The 19744-nt window shown below is 40.8% G+C and overlaps 4 protein-coding genes across 8 annotated transcripts; 2 read left to right on the top strand and 2 right to left on the bottom strand.

Annotated features, from left to right (window-relative positions):
* Positions 1-1969: 1969 nt before the first annotated feature.
* Positions 1970-5443, top strand: LOC104814103 (beta-amylase 2, chloroplastic). The gene is made up of 9 exons (XM_010541981.1): positions 1970-2393; positions 2620-2697; positions 2816-3019; positions 3256-3450; positions 3522-3686; positions 3810-4070; positions 4188-4406; positions 4569-4788; positions 4874-5443. Exons 1-9 carry the CDS (start codon positions 2142-2144, stop codon positions 4930-4932), a joined length of 1653 nt encoding a protein of 550 aa, XP_010540283.1. The 5' UTR covers positions 1970-2141; the 3' UTR covers positions 4933-5443.
* Positions 5444-5602: 159 nt separating this feature from the next.
* On the top strand, positions 5603-10181 carry LOC104814102 (acyl-CoA thioesterase 2). Of its 2 annotated transcripts, XM_010541979.2 has the most exons (17): positions 5606-5728; positions 5860-5952; positions 6131-6198; positions 6308-6383; positions 6502-6548; positions 6723-6848; positions 6998-7075; positions 7231-7318; positions 7493-7605; positions 7723-7785; positions 7858-7913; positions 8015-8119; positions 8279-8335; positions 8676-8777; positions 8927-8975; positions 9668-9736; positions 9933-10181. In XM_010541979.2, the coding sequence occupies exons 1-17, from the start codon at positions 5713-5715 to the stop codon at positions 10011-10013; spliced, it is 1287 nt and encodes a 428-aa protein (XP_010540281.1). In that variant the 5' UTR covers positions 5606-5712; the 3' UTR covers positions 10014-10181. The 2 variants fall into 2 exon arrangements, with proteins under 2 accessions (XP_010540282.1, XP_010540281.1); XM_010541980.2 differs by lacking the exons at positions 9668-9736; positions 9933-10181 and adding an exon at positions 9377-9661 and having other exon boundaries at positions 5603-5728.
* A 563-nt stretch (positions 10182-10744) lies between these two features.
* LOC104814101 (probable serine/threonine-protein kinase At5g41260) lies at positions 10745-14973 on the bottom strand. Of its 4 annotated transcripts, XM_019202577.1 has the most exons (12): positions 14044-14972; positions 13653-13828; positions 13527-13547; positions 13190-13348; positions 12972-13107; positions 12709-12842; positions 12515-12620; positions 12314-12399; positions 11944-12132; positions 11678-11830; positions 11443-11556; positions 10745-11344 (listed from the first exon to the last, which is right to left on the bottom strand). In XM_019202577.1, exons 3-12 carry the CDS (start codon positions 13530-13532, stop codon positions 11093-11095), a joined length of 1335 nt encoding a protein of 444 aa, XP_019058122.1. In that variant the 5' UTR covers positions 13533-13547; positions 13653-13828; positions 14044-14972; the 3' UTR covers positions 10745-11092. The 4 variants fall into 4 exon arrangements, with proteins under 4 accessions (XP_019058122.1, XP_010540279.1, XP_019058121.1 ...); XM_010541977.2 differs by having other exon boundaries at positions 13190-13320; positions 13527-13828; positions 14044-14973; XM_019202576.1 differs by having other exon boundaries at positions 13527-13828.
* A 423-nt stretch (positions 14974-15396) lies between these two features.
* LOC104814100 (DEAD-box ATP-dependent RNA helicase 8) lies at positions 15397-19513 on the bottom strand. Its single transcript, XM_010541975.2, has 11 exons — positions 19302-19513; positions 18854-19166; positions 18436-18496; positions 17831-18065; positions 17390-17628; positions 17042-17293; positions 16784-16964; positions 16485-16573; positions 16328-16401; positions 16121-16247; positions 15397-15821 (listed from the first exon to the last, which is right to left on the bottom strand). The coding sequence occupies exons 2-10, from the start codon at positions 19135-19137 to the stop codon at positions 16169-16171; spliced, it is 1494 nt and encodes a 497-aa protein (XP_010540277.1). The 5' UTR covers positions 19138-19166; positions 19302-19513; the 3' UTR covers positions 15397-15821; positions 16121-16168.
* Positions 19514-19744: the final 231 nt, after the last annotated feature.

Genomic DNA, 19744 nt, shown 5'->3' with positions numbered 1-19744 from the left:
AGAGAGAGAGAGAGAGAGGGAGTCATGGATTCCGTTCCATCTCTCTCTAGACACGATGCCCGCATGACTCAGCGATGCTCCAAAATTAACGTGGTTTTAAGCACATTTATTGCTGTAACGACAAAAACATTATTTTAAAATCAATGCTTAAGCAACATTAAAACCGAACGATATCTATATGGTCTTGTGGCCTCGAATTAACACCTCGTGTAATTTTTAATCGTTCTCAGATGTAGATGTGCAATAAATAAGAGGACAGTAAAAGAAATATTACACGTAGCTAGGGGCAGAAAGATTTCTGCATGCATAGCCGTTGTGTTAAATGTATGTATGTATGCACGCAGAAAACGTGTTTAGAAACCACTGGTCCCAAACAAAGTTGTGAAAACAACTATACCAAAGCAGCAAGCAAGCAGCAATAGCGATGAAACAAAATGGTTTAACAGGTAATTAATCGTCCGACGTCGAGAAATGACAACTCATGTTTCCGCATGTACAAGCAATATATATGCGCCCAGGTATGGACCGTATGGTTGTTCGCAGATATAAATGGACATGTAATTGTGTCTATCGTATCCTCTACAGGAATTAAATTGCAGAATACGAATCTGCAACGTCTAGAACCATCGATCTCTTAATGTTTTACCCAATCTGAGTAGTTCAACCGATGAAACGGGGGTGCAAATTGTCTGTCCCGTCCGGAGTTCGAATCCCAGGATGGGGAGTGAGCGTATAATTCAAATCACATGGCTGGTTTCCGTCTCCGGAATTAGTCTGGGCCTCGGCCTAGAAAATCCGGTTACAAAAAAAAAACGTCTAGAATGTGTATCTTAATTGAAACCACTCACCCTACTGACATTATTTTTTTGGATTTGAAATGGTTGCAGATTAGTCGCCGGAAAATGCTAATTAATTTTGTTTGTTAATCACGATACTTGGAAAGAAACACGAGATTATTTTGGGTGTATTGAAACATCAATGAGAGCGAGGCAAAGTGGCTATTGTTGGATGAGGCCAAATATTAAATGCGAAATAAAGTCCCATTAGAAGCACCGTTGGTGCATTTATGGACCGACTGGACTCACCAGACATCGAACTCCCCCACTAACGTGCACGTCTTCGGATGGCAATCACCTAATATTCTAATGTCTCGTTGCTTGTTATTAATTAATTTGTCACTCGTCCCAAAATATAATATTATTGGCAAACGAAATTAAGATCTCATTTACACTCGTGCGAATGCAACACAGACTCGAATAAAAATAACATTTAGCAATTTGAGAAATGTTTGCCATTAGTCGTAAAAAAGCGGAATACTGCGTGTTTTACGCAAAATATTTGATTATTTACTGTAACATCATATTTGATGTTTCACTGTAACTCCAACACAGCTATACTTGTACATTTATATTGGACCAGAGTCTAGAAATATTTGATTATTGATTCTGATCGAAGAATCGTGAATATCCAAATTATTTTACAATGTTTTCGATTTAAACATCATATTATCTTTAAGGTATTTGAATTATTCTACAGGCTCCACATTGAGAGATGGTTGGGTCCATCATCCATGGGCTCTAAACGTCGTCGTGTACTCTCAGCTCATTTGTAGTTGGGTTGGGCCACTCTTCGGCCCAATCATTGAATTTGGCATAATATGGTCACTGACGCATTTACCACGTGTCGGATAATCATTGGCGATTACTGTGAGGACATATTAAGGATGTCAATTAAACCCGAACCCCGAACCCCCGAAAATAATAAAGACTTGAGCCTAAAATATATAGGTCCATTAATCTTCAGGCTTTCGGACCTCAGGTTAAATGAGACACGGGCTTGTCGGGCCGGGTCAGTTGGGCTTCGGATTTCGCGCTTGAGGCCTTTTTTCTAACCCTCTTTCTCTGACCAAAGTGTTGTCTGTTATATGAGTGGTCCGGGAACCTTCAAATTGCTTGCATCAATAGGAAAAGTTGCAGCAGCCGAGAGAGCTTCACGTGGGTTTCCTTTTTTCCCCGCCCCCAACCGTTGTCTAGTGTTTCCCCTGTTTGTTTTCCGAGAAAATTTGGAATCGAGAACGATTTTCCACCGAATTGGAGTGCTGCAGTGCAGTGAGAGAGTTTGAAGGTCACTTGAGAATTCGTATGGCGGTATCTTCGATTAGTTTGATTCATGCTCGGAATCCGCTGAGCATGGAATTCGAAGCTACAGCGAGGGTATCGCCCGGAGTTCGTAGTTCAGTGCCGTACAAATTCGGAGGCCTGCGCATTGCTGTTCGTTCTAGTTCGCTGGTTTTGGCAAATGCGAAACGGAGAGAAGAGGATAGCGATTATCGAGCTCCCTCTGAAGATTCAGTGGGTGCTTCCGGTGATCTATTAAAGATACAGAGACAACTGGTAACTGTGGAAATCGATTTAGGTTCTTGGCTTATAAGGGTTCTATTGTTAATCCTTTGCCGAATTTTTGGTAGTTGAGATCCCGCGGTCTGATTCTGTGGATTGCGACAACGTTGGTTGCTTGGTGTCGGGAAAATTGTTCTTTATTGGGATGTTCATGTGAAAATTTTCAACTAGATTTTCGTTAAAAGAATTCCACTTGATTGAGTATTGCTCACTTTGTTAGGTCGATGATCAAGTTCAGAATTTCCAAGAGCGTGACTTTGCGGGCACAGCGTATGTTCCCGTGTATGTGATGTTACCAGTAAGTATTCTGCATATAATTTGGTTCGAGAAATGTGTTTTGGCTGGCCTGCCTCCCAAAGGCCCTGTAATCCTTATTCTGAGTCTGTTCTTATAAAATACATCATGTTGAACAATAGTTAGGAGTCATTGATGTGAACTCTGAGGTGGTTGATCCGGAAGGGCTCTTGCATCAGTTAATAACTTTGAAGTCTGTCGATGTTGATGGTGTTATGGTCGACTGCTGGTGGGGGATAGTAGAGGCTCATACACCGCAGGTGTATAATTGGAGTGGCTACAGGAAACTCTTTCGAATGATACACGACCTTGGGCTTAAGATACAGGTATCTGTTTTTCTTCATGCTTGTAGTTCCTGTCTTATGCGTCTTCTTTGTTGCTTCCATGAGATCTTGCTTACAATGAATGATACTAATATTCAAATCCATTGTTTGGGAAACAGTTCTGCATAGTGTTTTGACTAACGATATAACTGAGCTTCTCAAAATCAATTTATACTCAATAGTTGATTGATACGTAGACTTGACTGTGTTTCCACATTCTCAATTTATATTGGCTTCAGGTTGTTATGTCTTTCCATGAATGTGGGGGCAATGTTGGAGATGATGTACATATACCACTCCCCCTGTGGGTGAGAGAAATTGGTCAAAGCAATCCCGACATATATTTCACCAACAAAGCTGGCAGGCATAACTCTGAATGCCTTACTTGGGGGATTGACAAGCAACGGGCCTTAAGAGGACGGACTGCTCTAGAGGTAGGGTATCCTACACTGTCAGATCTATATCTTGTGAATTTTGTAGTGAGCAAATCCTCTTTAAACTGTAGGTTTACTTTGATTACATGAGAAGCTTCCGGGTGGAATTTGACGAATTTTTTGAGGATGGAGTTATCTCTGAAATTGAAGTTGGTCTTGGTCCTTGTGGAGAGCTGAGGTATCCTTCGTATCCTGCAAAACATGGGTGGAGATATCCTGGTATCGGAGAATTCCAGGTAATCTTTTCATGCAACAATGGCATATCTGAAATGACAGTAATATCTTTCATCATTGTTATGACCTCTGATTAGTGGCCTGGTTATTGATATATTTCTCCCTTCTCTGTTGTGTCAGCACAGTGTTATGACAAATATTTGTTAAAGTACTTGAGGGATGCAGCAGAGGCAAGAGGGCACAGTTTCTGGGCTCGGGGACCTGACAATGCTGGTTCTTACAACTCCATGCCACATGAGACTGGATTTTTTCGGGATGGAGGTGACTACGACAGCTACTATGGCAGATTCTTTCTCAACTGGTACTCGCGAGTTCTGATCGACCATGGTGACCGTGTTCTTGCCCTGGCAAATTTAGCTTTTGAAGGAAATCGAATTGCTGCCAAGGTAATCAATTTTTGAAAATAAGCCCATTAGGGGTGGTCGTTGAATAGACATTCACTCTATGTTTCCCGCTTGTAATAAAAGAATCTTTATGTACTCCTTTTTTTTACTGGAGAGAAGCTTTCAGGTATACACTGGTGGTATAAAACAGCTAGTCATGCTGCCGAGCTTACTGCTGGCTTCTACAACCCATCAAACCGGGATGGCTACGCCCCGATAGCTGCAATGCTGAAGAAACATGACGCTGCTCTTAATTTCACGTGCGTGGAGTTACGCACACTCGACCAACATGAGGACTTCCCTGAGGCACTGGCTGACCCAGAAGGACTAGTTTGGCAGGTAAAACTTCCCCAACATACCGCCTGTCATAAGGCATAGAATTCACTTGGTTTATGCTAAATTCCCAACTTCCATGTTTCTTATATAAGGTTATCTTATCTAAACATGCATCATTTTGTTTATTTTCCTGATGTGATGATGATGCTTCATGCAAATATCAAGGTGCTGAATGCGGCATGGGATGTTGGCATACCCGTAGCAAGCGAGAATGCACTTCCTTGTTATGACAGAGAAGGCTACAACAAGATCTTGGAGAATGCCAAACCCCTTAACGATCCTGACCAGCGCCACCTCTCTTGTTTCACCTATCTTAGGCTTTCCCCAATTCTCATGCGCCCGCGTAACTTTAAAGAATTCGAGAGATTCGTCAGACGGATGCAGGGTACAGATTCTGTCATTTCGAAAACATCATAGAAAGTTTTTCTTTTTCTTTTTCCAATGATCACTTTTGTTACTTCCACTTGCAGGGGAAGCAGTCTCAGATCTAGGGTTGCCTCCCATGGTGCAAGACAAAAGACCCGGATGAAATGGTTAAGTTTACCAGGGCGACCAAGTGAAGTGAATGATTAGAGCCAATCTTGCTGCCCATGATTAAGGAATTGTACTTAACAAACATCATATGATCATGCCATATTAATTGAGCAAAAGGAAAGCATCCGTGGAAGGAGGATGCATCTATTGCAGTTCGGGAGGGTACACAAATATTGGGGTTGAAGAGCAAAGGCCCATTTATTACATACAATACTCTCCCGTGGGCTCAGTCACTCTTGTCTCCATCAAGGTCTGCCCATCTTTGACTCTTCAGTCCTCCCACTTACAGCTGGCTGCCTGCTCCCCAGATGTTGTTGTTACATCAGTTTCGGCCTTTATGGTCGGATAAAGAAGACCACGAGCTAGTGAAGTAACCTTTTAGGCCTTTAGAGCATATCATCAAGTGGCATACGCAATTCACCCGTCGCCATATTTTATGCATTAAAATCCAAGTTTTGTATTTTGAAAACTTCAAGTGAAAAGATAAAAAAGCATCTTGATTGTTACTGTTGATGTGATCATTAAACAGCTATTTGTTCTTTAAATAGTAAAAAAAATATATATATAAAATAATAATAATCTAGATTAAACAAATGACGCGTGTCCGTGAGACGAACGAATTCCACTGATTCTACCACATACCAAATCTCACTCAATAATTACCGTGTAAACGTATGTATGGTAATAGTGTTATTTCCTGAAGAATCGACTTCGTTAGCCATCCATTCTCACAATACCATTAACGCGGCGTTTCTCCCGACGCTCCGGCTCCGCCATGAACACTGAGTCAGGTAAGCCGGAATCGAGAACGTCTTACCTTTGTTTGGCCGCCGAGAAAGTCGAAAAAGAAATAGGAAAACTGGAAAACGAACACAATTTTCCTTTCCCGGTTGATCCCAGTGTTGTTGTTTTGGTTTTGCAGTTGTCGAGTTCCTGGGAAACGTCCCCCTGCTGCAGAGGTTACCGAGTTCTTCTCTGAAGCGAATCTCTGAAGTTGTCGTGTTCAAGCGTTTCGGTCAGTGATCTCTACGATTCTGAATTTCGATTTCTCTTCTTCCAGAATTCCGGCTATTTCTATCTGACCGAATCTTGAATTTCTTCTGGATTCGTTATTTCTTTATGGTCCGCGTTGTATTTAAGCTACGGAGATTTGGTTTTGCTGGAATGTGATCTTCAGCTATGTCGTGTTGCAGGCAAAGGGGAGTATATTGTTCACGAAAATCAAGCTTGGGATGGAGTCTATTTCATATGGGAAGGAGAGGTTTGTCTGAATTTCTTTCTGTCGTGTATGCAACATCATAGCCAAAGGAATATACACGACTGACCTAGGCATCACGTTGTGTCTGATTCCAATTGTCTTTTGGTTGCAGGCCGAGGTTTCTGGATCGATCGGAGAGGAAAACCGTCCCGAGTTTCTCTTGAAACGATATGATTACTTTGGTCATGGTGAAACAATGATTCTTTCAACATCACTGGTCCTTCTTCAATTATCATTGTTTAAAGTAGATTGCTGCAAATTAATCCTGGGGAATGAACGTGATTTTCATTTCTTGTTCCGCACCAGGTATATCCGGGCCTGTCCATTCAGCAGACGTAGTCGCTCTATCTGAGGTAGCTAAGTCATCTGCGTTTCCCTTCAATTGCTTCAGTTTTTCTTTTTCTTTTTCTTTCTGTAGATTACAAACGCTTTAAGCGATCAGATTGATGAATGTAAGCTCAACACATATGCTTAATTCCTAGTGAGAACAGAGTGCTGAGTAATTTTGTCCCCCCCTGTTATGGCAGCTCACCTGTTTATTGTTGCCATGCGATCATTGTGCTCTGCTTGAGACAAAGTCAATCTGGCACTCAGAGAAGGCACCTGAGACATGCTCTCTTGTGGAACACATATTGCATCTGGAGCCATTAGAAGTATGAGCCTTCTGCTACTGTCATTCAGCTCTTCCATGTTCAAGTTTTAATCTTCATATTTAAAACATATCTCTTTCATGTTCCTTCGAATCAATCTTATTTAAGCATTATCAGTGCGTCTCTTATTTTGTGCTCTTCTTTTATCATAGTTGAATATATTCCGGGGGATCACATTACCTGAGGCCCCAAAATTTGGAAAAGTTTTTGGTGGACAATTTGTAGGACAGGTATAGCATCTTCTCCAATCAAGTAATGCTACATTATATCTTTATAAACCATGCTCATTCATTTATTAGTATATGTGGCTTGTTATGTGTCAACTGTATCAGGCTGTGGTGATAAATGTATCCACTAAGACAATGTTCTTCCAACATTTTCGCAGGCACTTGCTGCAGCATCAAAAACTGTTGATTTCCTTAAGATTGTCCATAGTTTACATTCCTATTTTCTTCAAGTTGGAGATTTTAACAGTAAGTACACAATACCAATGCGATTTTGCAACCAAGCAGTTGTATTTTTCTTTCCCCGTTAAAAGCTTGTTGGCATTCTATATCCCGAGGGTTTTTTTTTTCTTAAGACTTTCTTAGATGCTGTCAGATATTGGACACATTTGGTAGATTATAATAGTATGTGAATTTTTTCAGTGCCCATCATTTATGAAGTCCATCGAATACGTGATGGTAACAACTTTGCAACACGGAGAGTGGATGCTATACAGAAAGGAAATGTCATATTCACGTTATTTGCATCATTTCAGGTTTGTCATAGTATTCCTTCAAAAGGAAAAGGGTTTTGAAATCTCTATGCATTTTTAACACTAGACTCCAACACACCTAGGGAAATGGCTTGTAATTTTTTTTCACTGATTTTACAGAAAGAGCAAGAAGGATTTGACCATCAGGAGACAAAAATGCCAGCGGTTCCTGATCCTGATACAGTAATTTTTTCTCCCTAATTCCATGGTTACCGTGAATCATGGAGTTTGTTGTTTAACCCCAATATTCTGCAGCTGCTATCAATGGAGGAGCTGCGTGAAAGGCGTATAACTGATCCCCGTCTTCCTATGTAAGTATTTTCCCTCGTTCAGAGAGTCCTAATGCTTCCAGTGCATGTCCAATTATTTGGGGAGTTCAAGATGATGCACTCATTCTTTTGTTTATCCACAGGAGCTACAGGAACAAAGTTGCTACTTCAAATTTTGTCCCCTGGCCCATAGAGATTCGGTTTTGTGAGCCCAACAGTTCTACAAATCAGACAAAATCACCTCCGAGGTTAGATGCTCATCTTAGCCATTCATAAATCGATTTATGACTTTGTCCACTTCCAATTATTCATACGTTCCACCTGACCAAACATGATTAATAATACGTCTCTGCATTCAACTACTTTTGAAGATAAATCACTTAGTTGACAAAATCTTCTTGATGCAGATTAAGGTATTGGTTTAGAGCCAAGGGTAAACTGTCAGATGACCAAGCTTTGCACCGGTGAGCTCTTTAAGTCTGTGAAATGGGTCCGATTATATTCATTTTGAATGATACTATAAATCATAAAGGGGACATGGCCCTAAAAAGCGAAAAGGTTCTGTCGCCTGCCCTTAATGATTCAGATTTTTAGAATATCTGGAGCAAAATCCAGTGTAAAAGGTGGATCTCTGGTGTTTCATTGTTTTGAGTTCAATCAACAGTGTTAAAAACTTGGGCATCTTCTACTAATATTTTGACAAATATGTGGTTCGTTTGAGTTTCAAGCCAGCTCTTACTGAGATTCCACTGGTCATTCTTAGCAAAGCAATTACGACTTTATGAGCATGGGTTTTTTTTACAGATGTGTGGTTGCATATGCATCGGATCTGATATTCGCTGGTCTCAGTTTGAACCCTCACCGGAGAAGAGGTCTGAGACTAGCTGCACTTAGCCTGGACCACTCGTAAGTTTTTTTCTCCTTTTGTGAAATGTCAATTTGTTGGTGTAACGACAAGTTTGCTGCTCCTCCTGAACACAAGAGAGCAAGAGTATTGACAAGATTCCAAGTTAATACTCGGGTAATCCTTTCTAACATTCCCAAATGCATTGTAGGATGTGGTTTCACCGACCTCTAAGAGCCGATGACTGGTTACTGTTTGTGGTAATTGTCGATAGACCTCTCTTCTCCTTTCTTTTCTCCTATTCTTGAACAATAAAAACCATAATTTTTTGAAAATATGCAATATTACGGAAATGAGTGCAAACTTTTATTTAGCCAAAAGAAAATCAAAGTCACTAAGAGGTGCCTAAGAAACCAGGCGCACTGAATGGTGCTCAAATAAACTCAAACTTATACAGCCTGAGATTGCATTGAGGATCTAAGTTTAAGGTCTCTTTCTGAACCTATCGATGCATTCTAGAGTCAATTTGTTTCAAATAAAAGTTTGAGAATATGTTTTCAACGGGTACACAAGATCTTGAGGTTTTGCACTGTTCTTTTAAAACATCCTCAAATATTTTTCTTATAAGTGTAGTAAAACACGTGTTTATTATATGATGCAGACCAAACTTGTATGAAAATATTTGAAGTACAAGTGTAGGTGGCAATTTCTATCCCATCCTGTGAAGCTTGGGCCTGACTTAAGATTTGATGGGGGTGTTTAGTATTAGGATATAGATCAGCCTAAAGTGTTTGACGTTTCTGTGATACCGGAGGCTGATTGGGACTAAAAAAGAAGAGAGAGGTTGTAGTTGGAAAGGATAAGAAAGTAGTTCTGCTTCTGTTTTGTAAGGTGATTATCAATTGCCAAGCTCCTCTAATATTTGCCGGGTTTGACAATGCCGTATTTCCAGATGGTGAGTCCAACCGCATTCCAGACGAGGGGGTTTGTCACTGGTGAGATGTTCAACAGAAAAGGAGAGGTACGTCTGCCATTTCCATCAAGATATGTTTTGTTTTTTTGTTGTTGTTGATTAGGAAGCAAGTTTTAGGATCTATTTAGTGTGTATATTTTTGGAAAAAAGATGAGAGTAGAATATATACATATGGAGAACCAATGACTCGGGTGTTTATGTCTAACTGCATTGGTTTGGGTTGATGTTGAAACGGTGAACACAGCTGGTGGTGTCATTGACGCAAGAGGCGTTGCTAAGAGAAGCCAGGCCTCCCAAGCCCCCCTCCCTCACCTCTAATCTCTGAAACGTCGGATATGATATATAAAAACAGCATTTTTGTTCTATTTCCCTGTCTTTCCTTTTTTTTCCATATATATAAAATAAAGGACAACATCAAATCAACCGTATGTTGCATGGTTTAAATATATTTATAATAAAACCCAACCCAACTGTGTGTGATTATTTGTCTTTTTATTACCGCATGTGGTCATACGCTCTCAGACAAGTTCGAGTGTGGCTTTTTTTTTTTTTTGTTTCTCCAAGAGAATCTGGGAACATTGCCACTATACCCATCGTTGTAAAGAGAATGTATAGACGGAATTGACAAACCCGATTCTGGGAACAAAACTGTACATCCGGCTATTAGACGGTCAAGAAACACCTGATCTGTTTCCATCTTTCTCCAGTTTTTCCGGTGTAGTTGTTGATATGTGATTCTAGATGGATTGTACTTGTAAGTTGACTAGTGAAGTTTCTGGGGTTTTTTCAAAGATTGCTCAAGGATCCCATCGCATCCTATCAGTAGCATCTAAGATTAGTGCCTTAGAGAACATCTCGAAGCCTAGTTGGATGCTTGTACACAGAAAACCCTCATTATTGCGCATTTCAGAGACTTTTCGGTGTACCAAGCCATGTTGGATTTGACAAAATATCACGTGCTGAGTTCATGGTGAAACTCCAAGGGAAACCGTTGTTCTTAAGACGTATGATTTCGTTCTCACATTATATTATATTAGACGCGTTGGCATATCCCAGAAGAAAGAAGAAAACAAATCCCTGTTTCTTGCCATGAAAGTTTTTAGAACATTACCCCTCAAAAGAGAAAATGCAGGAAAGGACTCCTTCAGTGCCCTGTAAAAAGAGGCAAAAAGAAGAGCAAAACACCAACACCCATCACTCCTCTCTCTCTTCGCTGAAGAAAACAAGGATGCCACTTCCAAAAAATATTTCACCATTTGAGGAGACATGGATAGCTTTCTTTCTCTTCTCTTTGCATGTTTCCTTCCGTTGCTTCAGATTTAAACCCCCGGGGGTACTTGCTTGGTAATAAGTTCCCTTCGTTTTCTTTTCACCAAGAACCCATGCTGGAAAATGCGCTCTCTTTTACTTCTGAAGGGGGGGTGAACTTCTCTTGGCTTCAAGGTTGGAGCCCTCCTTGAGTGCAATTTGAGATTCGTTGTCCATTCCAAGGGAAGAAAGAGCAGCAGACTGGAGATAGGAAGCGACGTGCCAAACAGGAGAGATGACCTGAGCCTGCATTGCATCTTCTAATGCTTCTTTCGGCATTTCGCTCATCAGGTAACACAAACTCCGGCGTGCAAATACCGTTGGAGACACCATCCCCACTTCAATGAACTGCTTCCCATCATTTCCAACAAACAATACATTTCCATCATCTAAATCTGTCTTTGGGCAATGGCATTGATTTCGATTTTAAGTTGCAAAAAACTGACCTGGGTGTAGCACTCAATTGCTTCTCTAAAGTCTCTCTGTCTGAAACAGGCATCCCCTTTTTTCTTCAAGACCAATGTCTCCTGCATCTGGTCAGTCCACATCTGAAACGACAGCTGCACCAAAACCCCATGTTTTACACAAATACACACATGACACGAAACCCTTAGGGACCTAACTGAACGAAATAAAACCATTTACTTAACTTAAAAATCTGTCAAATGTCAACATATATACCTCATTTGCAACTCCTTCATCGTCTTTGTATCCAAGTTTCTCCAAGATCTCATGCATGGCAGTGAGGTCCCTTCTTGAACAAGCCTCACCCAGAGGCGATAGAGGAGACATTGAACCGCTGTGAGGCATTCCCATTAAAACATGCGATGGAACCTGCAGGTTTTTTTAAGAAGAAAAGGAACACTCTACTGGTCTGAGAAGCTTTGACATCCTCTTAACAATTTTTAAGTCAGAGAAACAAATGATACAGAATATAGGAACAGAACCTCAATGTCCTTCTGAAGTGGTGTCAATGCAGCAACCAACGATTTTGCGTTTGGGCGCTCACGAGCTTCATATTGCAGACAACGAGAAGCCAGTCGTACTAACTCCGTCCCATCGCTATCCGAAAATTGTCCATCCAAGCAAGAATCAGTCAGCGTCTGAAGATTCCGATCACGTATCAGATCAAGGGCCTATCCACAAGAGGCTCAAGAATCAGTCTTTACATTCAGAGAGGAACAATGTTCAAGAGTGTTATAGGAATCTTAGGACACCATATTAGTACTACACAGAAAAAAAAACTCATGAAACCCATTATCACTTTAGTTCTTGCTTATAATCTCAACAGGCTTAAGTAATATGCCAGACACATACATGGCTCGGAGGAATATGTTTTCCACTAAGAAGATCAAGTAGAAGTGTGCCAAAGCTATATATCACACTCTCCGGAGTTATTCTCCCTGCAGAACACACAAAAGATACGGACGTTTAATCTCAATAATCGCATAAACCGCTCGAAACACTTAGCATGACAATTCATATGAATCATGAAAGGAAATAATTCAGTAGATTCACCCGTTCGTAGATACTCGGGAGGGGTGAATGCAAGATTTGTGCTGTAACTTTTCCCGTCCCGACTATTTTTCATCAGGCCAAAGCTTGAAAGTCTAGCATTGCATTCCTGAAAAAAAAAAAAAACCAAACGCACCAGCTGAGGAAAAGCATATGTGGGCATACCCCACAAAGACTGAATTCAAATTTATCATTACCTCATCAAATAAGACTCTGTAAGCATTAAGGTCATGATAAAGTGTACGCCCTTTGTTTGTGCAGTATTCAAGAGCTTGAGCAAGGTATAAAACAACCCGCAGCCGCATGGCCCATTTCATAGGCTGTGTTTCCCCTGTTGCATAGAAGTGCACTTATTTTCTTGTTTTTTTCCACACTAACAAGGATTTACATGCATATACAAGAAGTTGTGGGCAAATATTACAAGACTATTGATCAGTGAAAATAGACAAGTAAGCCTTACAATGAAACAGGTGTTTAGCTAATGTATCATTGGGCATAAATTCTGCTACAAGCAACCTCTCATCGCCTTCACAGCAACAGCCAAGTAAATTGGCCAGTCTTTGGCTACGGAGCTGACCAACCGACCTTGCTTCCTCCTAGAAATGGAGAGCAAACAAAAGCCATGTTAAGATAAAAAGGACGTATCCAGTAGAAGATCAGTAGTCAATATATCTTTACCAGGAATTGACGAGCATCAGGCCAAGCCATTCGTGTAAAACGCTTAACAGCAATCCTCTTCTGATTCTCCAACTTCCCTTTATAGACAACATTTGGAGCTTTTTCTCCATGCTCAGACACAATGTTCTCCACTGCAAAGCCAGAAGTGGCGAATTTAAGCTGTTCAAGGGTGTATTCATGGAAGGCGGGGACATCAGTAAGGTCATTGTTCTCTTCATTTTCTGTGATTAGGTACCCAACCAAAAAAAAACACCAACCATGCCAAAGCTTGTTGTTAACCCAAGAAAATGCAACAAAGCAATGGGCCAAAACTGATTATAGAGTCAAATAAACTCACCAACATCAGGAGCTTCAAGAACTGCCGTTTTGTGAGAAGAATTCAGGCAACATGGACCGAGCTTAGAGCACTGACCCCCCATCTCAGCAACTCTATAAAAAGGTGAAAAATTCTAATGCCTATTACCTTTGTTGGTTGCTCACTGAAAAGCTCATCAACTCAGTCAACAGCTGTTTCGTAAGACCGAACTCCACTTTCAAACTAGTTCTTGTCTCTTTCCTCGCCCATAAAAAAAAAAACCTTTTTTTCCAGTAAAGGATCGTCTCTTCGTCAAACCAACGCGAGTTTCTCACCCGTAACGCCTGAAACCGAACATATGAACACCATAACTCCACTGAATTAGGAACCGCCAAAATCAAATCACAGAAAATCTCTGAAATCCCAATAAAAATCGAATCTTTTGGAGGGAAATTTGACTATTTCACTCATGTCAAAACAGTAAACCTCGCAGCAATGCAAAGATCAACTAAAAAGTCAAAAGGAAAACTGCACAACTTGATAAAGAAATTGGCAGTACCTTGTCGACTCGCTTCCACTATGGTGACTCCACTCGGCCAGTGACAGTAAACCCAGCAAATGACACAAAACCCAGAAGCGGAAAGCTTAAAACCAACACAGAGACTCGAAAGTAAAGAAGAAAGCAACTCAAAGATGATAAAAGCGAACCCTAACTTCACCCAAGTTATTCTGCCTGGAGCCAATCAACCGGACAAAAGGCAGAAACTTGTTTTATCTCGATGCAGATCACCTTTTTTGTTGTTCTTATCAAATAGATCCCTATTCTCACACTATCTACAATTCAAACCTACGAGATATTTGGACCCACGAACTTCTATATAGGTTCCTCGATCCCCTAAAAAAAAGTTCCCAGAAAACAAAAGGGGGAAAACCCAGGACAAACCCTGGAGAAGCAATCCACGTGGTTACATAAGAAAGAATAAAAACCGAAATTGCAGACCGAATCTCAATCAAATCGACATGAACGTATGTGGAGTAGCATAAACAAACCGGAAATGTCGATACCCAGAAGATAATTTAGATAAAGGCAGATCGGATCACAAGTTTGTATATGTGGGCTATGCGTGCATCTATCAACCCATCTGTAAATTCATTGAGGAAATGATTTTTTTAGGGTTTTTCAGACAACAGGACAGAGAGAGAAATATAGAATAAGCCAAAATGATTACCGACAAGCCGATAAATATTTTAATGGTGGGAGAGGGCAACAAAGAATCTGAGCATTATTTTAAACAGAAGCCCTAAAATCAGTTAGTGCTCTCGTACAGATTTGAAGTTTTTTCTTTGACAAAAAAAAATTACAAAATAGCACCGCCTGGAAATTTTTGGAGTGATGCGGATGTGAAAGCAAGTGGTCTCTGTTCATAAAACTCAACAGCGAAGCTGGGGAGAGAGAGAGAGAGTGTCTTCTCCAATCGAAAAGACTAATCATTAGAGGAGGGAAACGGTGAGATACGAATGATTAATGAGTCGACGTCGTTTCACATCGGGTCTATATACCAAACAAGGCCCATGGGCCTTTCTTGGGCTAAACTGATCTTTTCCAAATCCAGCTTCTGAATCATTTCGTTATCCCGATGTACATGAGCATGCATATGCGCATATATAGAGAGAGAGAGAGCACAGATATGAACCCACGCTATAGATGAGAAGATAAAATTATGTACATAAGATACATACTTGGGATGGGAGAGATTGAGTGCAATTGCTAGCATGCACTTCAGTGCTCCTCCATATGCTTCTCCTCTGTTTAGTTCTTTGCTTCCCATTGATGTGATGTGAACCAAAAAAAACAAAGGATTGCTTTCCCTCACGACCACATACCAAACCAAAGCAACCGTGGAATTCGCAATTCAAATCTCAAAACGACATTATTATTGAAGTTGGAAACACTAACAGTAACAGGACATGAAACTGGCCCACGGAAAAATCACGGCTTTTTTTCCCACAAGACTCAAACCCTCTAATCAGTCTATGACCGACAGAAGAAGCAGACAGAGAACCAAACATACCCGAAACAGAAAACAGCATTACCAGGCATTTTAAAGCATTCTAGAACTTTGTCTAACAACAATATTCTTAGTACTTGGAATCAAGAAGATCTAGAGAGACCCATAATAGCATTCCGGAGGCAAGTTCAGACAGACAGACAGAGTACTAAGTTCCACGAGTCTCCCCCCAAACAAAAACTATCTTCTCCTGGGTGGTGTCGTGCCTGTTTTTCATTGCCAGATGACAGGACTAAGTGTACCTGGGCTACCAAGTGCTTCATCCAACCTGAAACATGCGCAAAAAGTCCAAGGGCATCTATTACTATTTCTCATGATAAGCACAGAGACTCCAAGCTCAAAATATGTCATTAACTAGAGCATCTAAATTCAGGTAGATAGATGTTCACAAATCAGCTATACGGTTATCCACTTGGCTTACAACTTCAGTGTCTGAGATCCATATCGCAAGAAATCCAAATATATGTTGCATATAGCAAACAAGGAGTAATTAGTGTAAATCATCTGAGTTTCTAGATAACCTACTCTTAACATGTGTCGGAAAAGTAAACATCCTTAATCACTCACCACTGGGACTCCTAACGGCAGATGAAACAAAAGAGATCCTTTTCATAGTTATTGGCAATAAATTGCCTGATCAATATGCGGAGGAATTTGCTTGATTTCAGTTCCAAGTTCTTGCTCAATCCTATACCTGCAAAAGTGAATGAAAATGGCCTTCAGTATGCTGCAGACAGAATCAGGTGTTCAAAGCAGACAACAGAAAAAACATACAAGTTAAAACGATCCTCATAAGTGATCAGATTCACAGCCAAACCAAGATGTCCAAATCTTCCTGATCGACCAACCTGCAAAGTGACCACATATTAATTCTCAAAATGACCATAAATAGGCATGAGGGAGTCGAGGACAACCAGAGTTTCCAGCTTACCCTGTGGAGATAAGTTTCTGAGTTCTTCGGAAAATCAAAGTTAATCACAACATTGACTGCTTGAATGTCAATCCCACGTGTAAACAGGTCTGCACAACCATCAAAAGATCATCGCCAACTACTCAATCAAAACATTTATGATAAAAAATACAAAGTCAAGGTTGTAACAATAAAGTTGGTCCATGCACAATGATTATATTTCAAGCGAAAGACTCAGACGACGCACAAGACATGTGTATATATGCATGAATTTCCTTCATCGTGGCCCAACAATAACAAGGAAAAACATGTTAACATACCAGTACACACAAGATTCCGGCATGCACCATTGCGGAAGTCATGAAACACTCTGTTACGGTGGTCTTGGAGCATCTTCGCATGAATGTAAAAGCAGGAATAACCAAGTTCTGTGATTTTCTTAGCTAAGAGTTCCACACGGTTCACTGAGTTGCAGAAAATGATCGATTGATTTATTTGCAGCTGCAAAAGAAGTAGAAAGTTGTAAAAGGTTGACAAAGAAGGTGAACAAACATATCAATTTTTGTTTCAGACCTAACCTTGGAGAATAGGGTATTCAAGCAGTGAACTTTCTGACGTTCTTCAACAAAAGCATAGAATTGTGTAATACCCTTCAGTGTAAGTTCATCCATGAGGTTAATGATGTAAGGCTTCCTTAGATACCTATCCTTAAAGTCCTTAATTGTGACGGGAAATGTGGCTGAATACATCAAAATCTGACGATTTCCTGGAAGAAACCTAATCAACTGCTCCACCGAAGGTTGGAACTCTTGAGACAATAGCTTATCAGCCTGATGAACAGATGCACACAGAATTAGATTCTAGAAAACATAAAAAAAGCAAGAGAAACAGGTAAGTATATAAAAGATAAAACATCAAACATTTACCTCATCCATAACGAGCATCGCACAATCTTTTAGTACACAAATACCCTTTTTGGTAAGATCTAGGATCCTCCCAGGAGTCCCAACCAGCAAATGGACCGGTTGGTACAAACGCATGATATCATCTTTCAGACTGGTGCCACCAGTGGTTACCATGACTTGAATCTTCAAATGCTTGCCCAGCTCCTTACAGACTTGTGATGTCTGAAGAGCCAACTCTCGCGTTGGAACAAGTATCACAACTGCATATAAAACAGGCACAAATGACAACCCCAAACAAGAATGGAAACTGGAAAGACTAGGGTAAAAGAAAGAAAAAGATTTCACACCACTTGACAAAATCAAGGAACAGCTTCAGCATTTCAAAGTCGTTTATCACATCCCCCAGCAGTTCAAGGAAACAATTGTATAGCGCCAAAAAGAGATTGTCCAAGTGACAGTTACCTTGAATAGCATTATTATCTTGGTCAATTTTCTCCAAGGCAGGAATACAAAATGCAGCTGTCTTCCCAGTTCCATTTTTGGCTCTGGCAAGAATATCACTACCGGTTAAGGCAATTGGAATACTCTCTTCCTGAATGGGAGAGGGTCTTTCAAAACCCTTCTCATAAATTCCCATGAGAAGTTCCCGCTTCAAAAAATAATCTTCAAATTCATTTCCTTTCGTGGCTGTCACATCCTGAAAACGATATTGAATCAACAATTGGTTCAAAAGGACCAGAAGCCAGGCCAAAACGATAGACCATGCATTTGCAGGTGGCAAAACAAAACGAAACTTTGCATTTACATGTAACTCTCAATACTAGACATGGAACCAAAGATTTCTTCTTTCAAAAGGTTTTACAGGTCACACAACAAACGACAAGAAAGTTTCATATGAAGTAGTTAAGTGAACGAGAGCACCACTGAACCAATTCATAACCACACTCGAAAATTGAGCATTCAAACCAAGATCAAGATACTCCTTCCCTACTCAATAGATGCAAGGAAATGGCCACATGTATGGTCTCCCCAAAATCAATAAGCTAAACCGAAAAAAGTAAAGTTACCTCTGTTTTGTAGCGAGTATCAGGCTGGGGTAGTTTTAGCCTCGCCTTCCAGTCCTGAGAACTGGGAGAGAAAACGTCAACAGAAAGGCAGAATTAATGTACTAGCTCCTACCTCAAAGGATTGCCGTACGTGATAAAACAGATAGAGAGCCCACAATAACAGTCGATTGTCATCGTAGCATAAGAGACAAAGAACTAATCGTTTCAAACCACATCACAAGGGTCTCGAATTGCTGTCCTTGCGCTTAAATATAAACCTCTTTTTCGAGTAGCATCGTCAAAGAGAAGGAAAAATATAAAGATGCCCATATCCGACTAGGACAAGGAGAAGGAATTAAAACATAAATTTAACAATATCCAACAAGGCAACAACCATGTGGGGGAGCTCGAAGTGTAGGAAAATGATGAAAAAACTCACTTTGAGTCAATAGCTTCGGATTGAACGGTCTTCTCGACCTCATCAACGGCGTCTCCGTTGTTTCCGCCGGTGAACTGGGCTCTCCTAAGCCACTGCTGTTGCTGCTGATGCGGCGGCGGCGGTGGCGCTTGTTGAAACCGCTGGTGGTTCTGAGCGTAATTGCCACGCTGACCGTACTGCGGCTGCTGCTGATAAACAGGCCTCGATTGGGAGCCAGGGTTGTTGGCGTTGATGGACCCACGACCCGCACCAATCCCCGGGGGGTACCTTCCTCCGGTATTCATCACAACCTTCGTCGATCTCTAAACGCTTGCTAACAAAGAAACAAGTAAAAAGACCCTGCCTAGAGAGGATCTGAACAACAAGAACAGGAGCGTGGAGAGGAACTAGGGTTTCCTGAGATTTTACAGAGCGAGTATGAACAGAGAGAAATCCCGCGATTACTTACAAAAAAGCCTCCCCGCAAGAAGTCTAGGGTTCGCTCAAAGGCGAAATCGGAAACAAATAGTCGTAGATCTGAGAGAGAGAAAGTCGGGAGCCAGGCGGAGAGAAGGGATTGAGAAGCGGAAGAAAACAATGTTGGGAAAACTCAAGAGATGTGTGTGTGTGTGTGTGTGTGTCTGTAGGTTAGGTTTTCGATCGTTCCTTTCTTTGATGGCAGGTTGGGAGGAGAAATGAGGATTTGGCCTTTAAAAAAGATGACGTCATCACACAATACGTGGATCTGTTGCATAAGCATAAGCGGGACAGTGGTTCGTTCGTACGTGGCAAATCCCTCAATTTTAACTCACAATAACATGCGTAGGAATCTTATGATACTAGAAACATGAACCCACCGGTCTCCGCATTACATAAATATAACCCTTCACGTTGCCACGACAAGTTTCAATC

Source organism: Tarenaya hassleriana, unplaced genomic scaffold (genome assembly GCF_000463585.1).
Source record: "Tarenaya hassleriana unplaced genomic scaffold, ASM46358v1 Cleome202, whole genome shotgun sequence".
Classification (NCBI taxonomy): domain Eukaryota; kingdom Viridiplantae; phylum Streptophyta; class Magnoliopsida; order Brassicales; family Cleomaceae; genus Tarenaya; species Tarenaya hassleriana.
Note: the sequence above shows the minus strand (reverse complement) of the source record. Positions and strands in the feature narration are given on the sequence as shown.

Coding starts and splice junctions, on each gene's coding strand:
- LOC104814100 (XM_010541975.2), bottom strand. CDS start 19,137: ATGAATACCGGAGGAAGGTACCCCCCGGGGATTGGTGCGGGTCGTGGG. Junction 18,066..18,435: donor ATACTCGCTACAAAACAGAG/GTAACTTTACTT, acceptor TATCGTTTTCAG/GATGTGACAGCCACGAAAGG. Junction 16,402..16,484: donor CAGAAACTTATCTCCACAGG/GTAAGCTGGAAA, acceptor GTCACTTTGCAG/GTTGGTCGATCAGGAAGATT.
- LOC104814101 (XM_010541976.2), bottom strand. CDS start 13,608: ATGGGGGGTCAGTGCTCTAAGCTCGGTCCATGTTGCCTGAATTCTTCT. Junction 12,133..12,313: donor AACATATTCCTCCGAGCCAT/GTATGTGTCTGG, acceptor TCTTGTGGATAG/GCCCTTGATCTGATACGTGA. Junction 11,345..11,442: donor CAATTGAGTGCTACACCCAG/GTCAGTTTTTTG, acceptor GATGGGAAGCAG/TTCATTGAAGTGGGGATGGT.
- LOC104814102 (XM_010541979.2), top strand. Junction 8,120..8,278: donor CAGACAAAATCACCTCCGAG/GTTAGATGCTCA, acceptor TTCTTGATGCAG/ATTAAGGTATTGGTTTAGAG. Junction 9,737..9,932: donor TGTTCAACAGAAAAGGAGAG/GTACGTCTGCCA, acceptor CGGTGAACACAG/CTGGTGGTGTCATTGACGCA.
- LOC104814103 (XM_010541981.1), top strand. CDS start 2,142: ATGGCGGTATCTTCGATTAGTTTGATTCATGCTCGGAATCCGCTGAGC. Junction 2,698..2,815: donor CCGTGTATGTGATGTTACCA/GTAAGTATTCTG, acceptor GTTGAACAATAG/TTAGGAGTCATTGATGTGAA. Junction 4,789..4,873: donor ATTCGTCAGACGGATGCAGG/GTACAGATTCTG, acceptor TTCCACTTGCAG/GGGAAGCAGTCTCAGATCTA.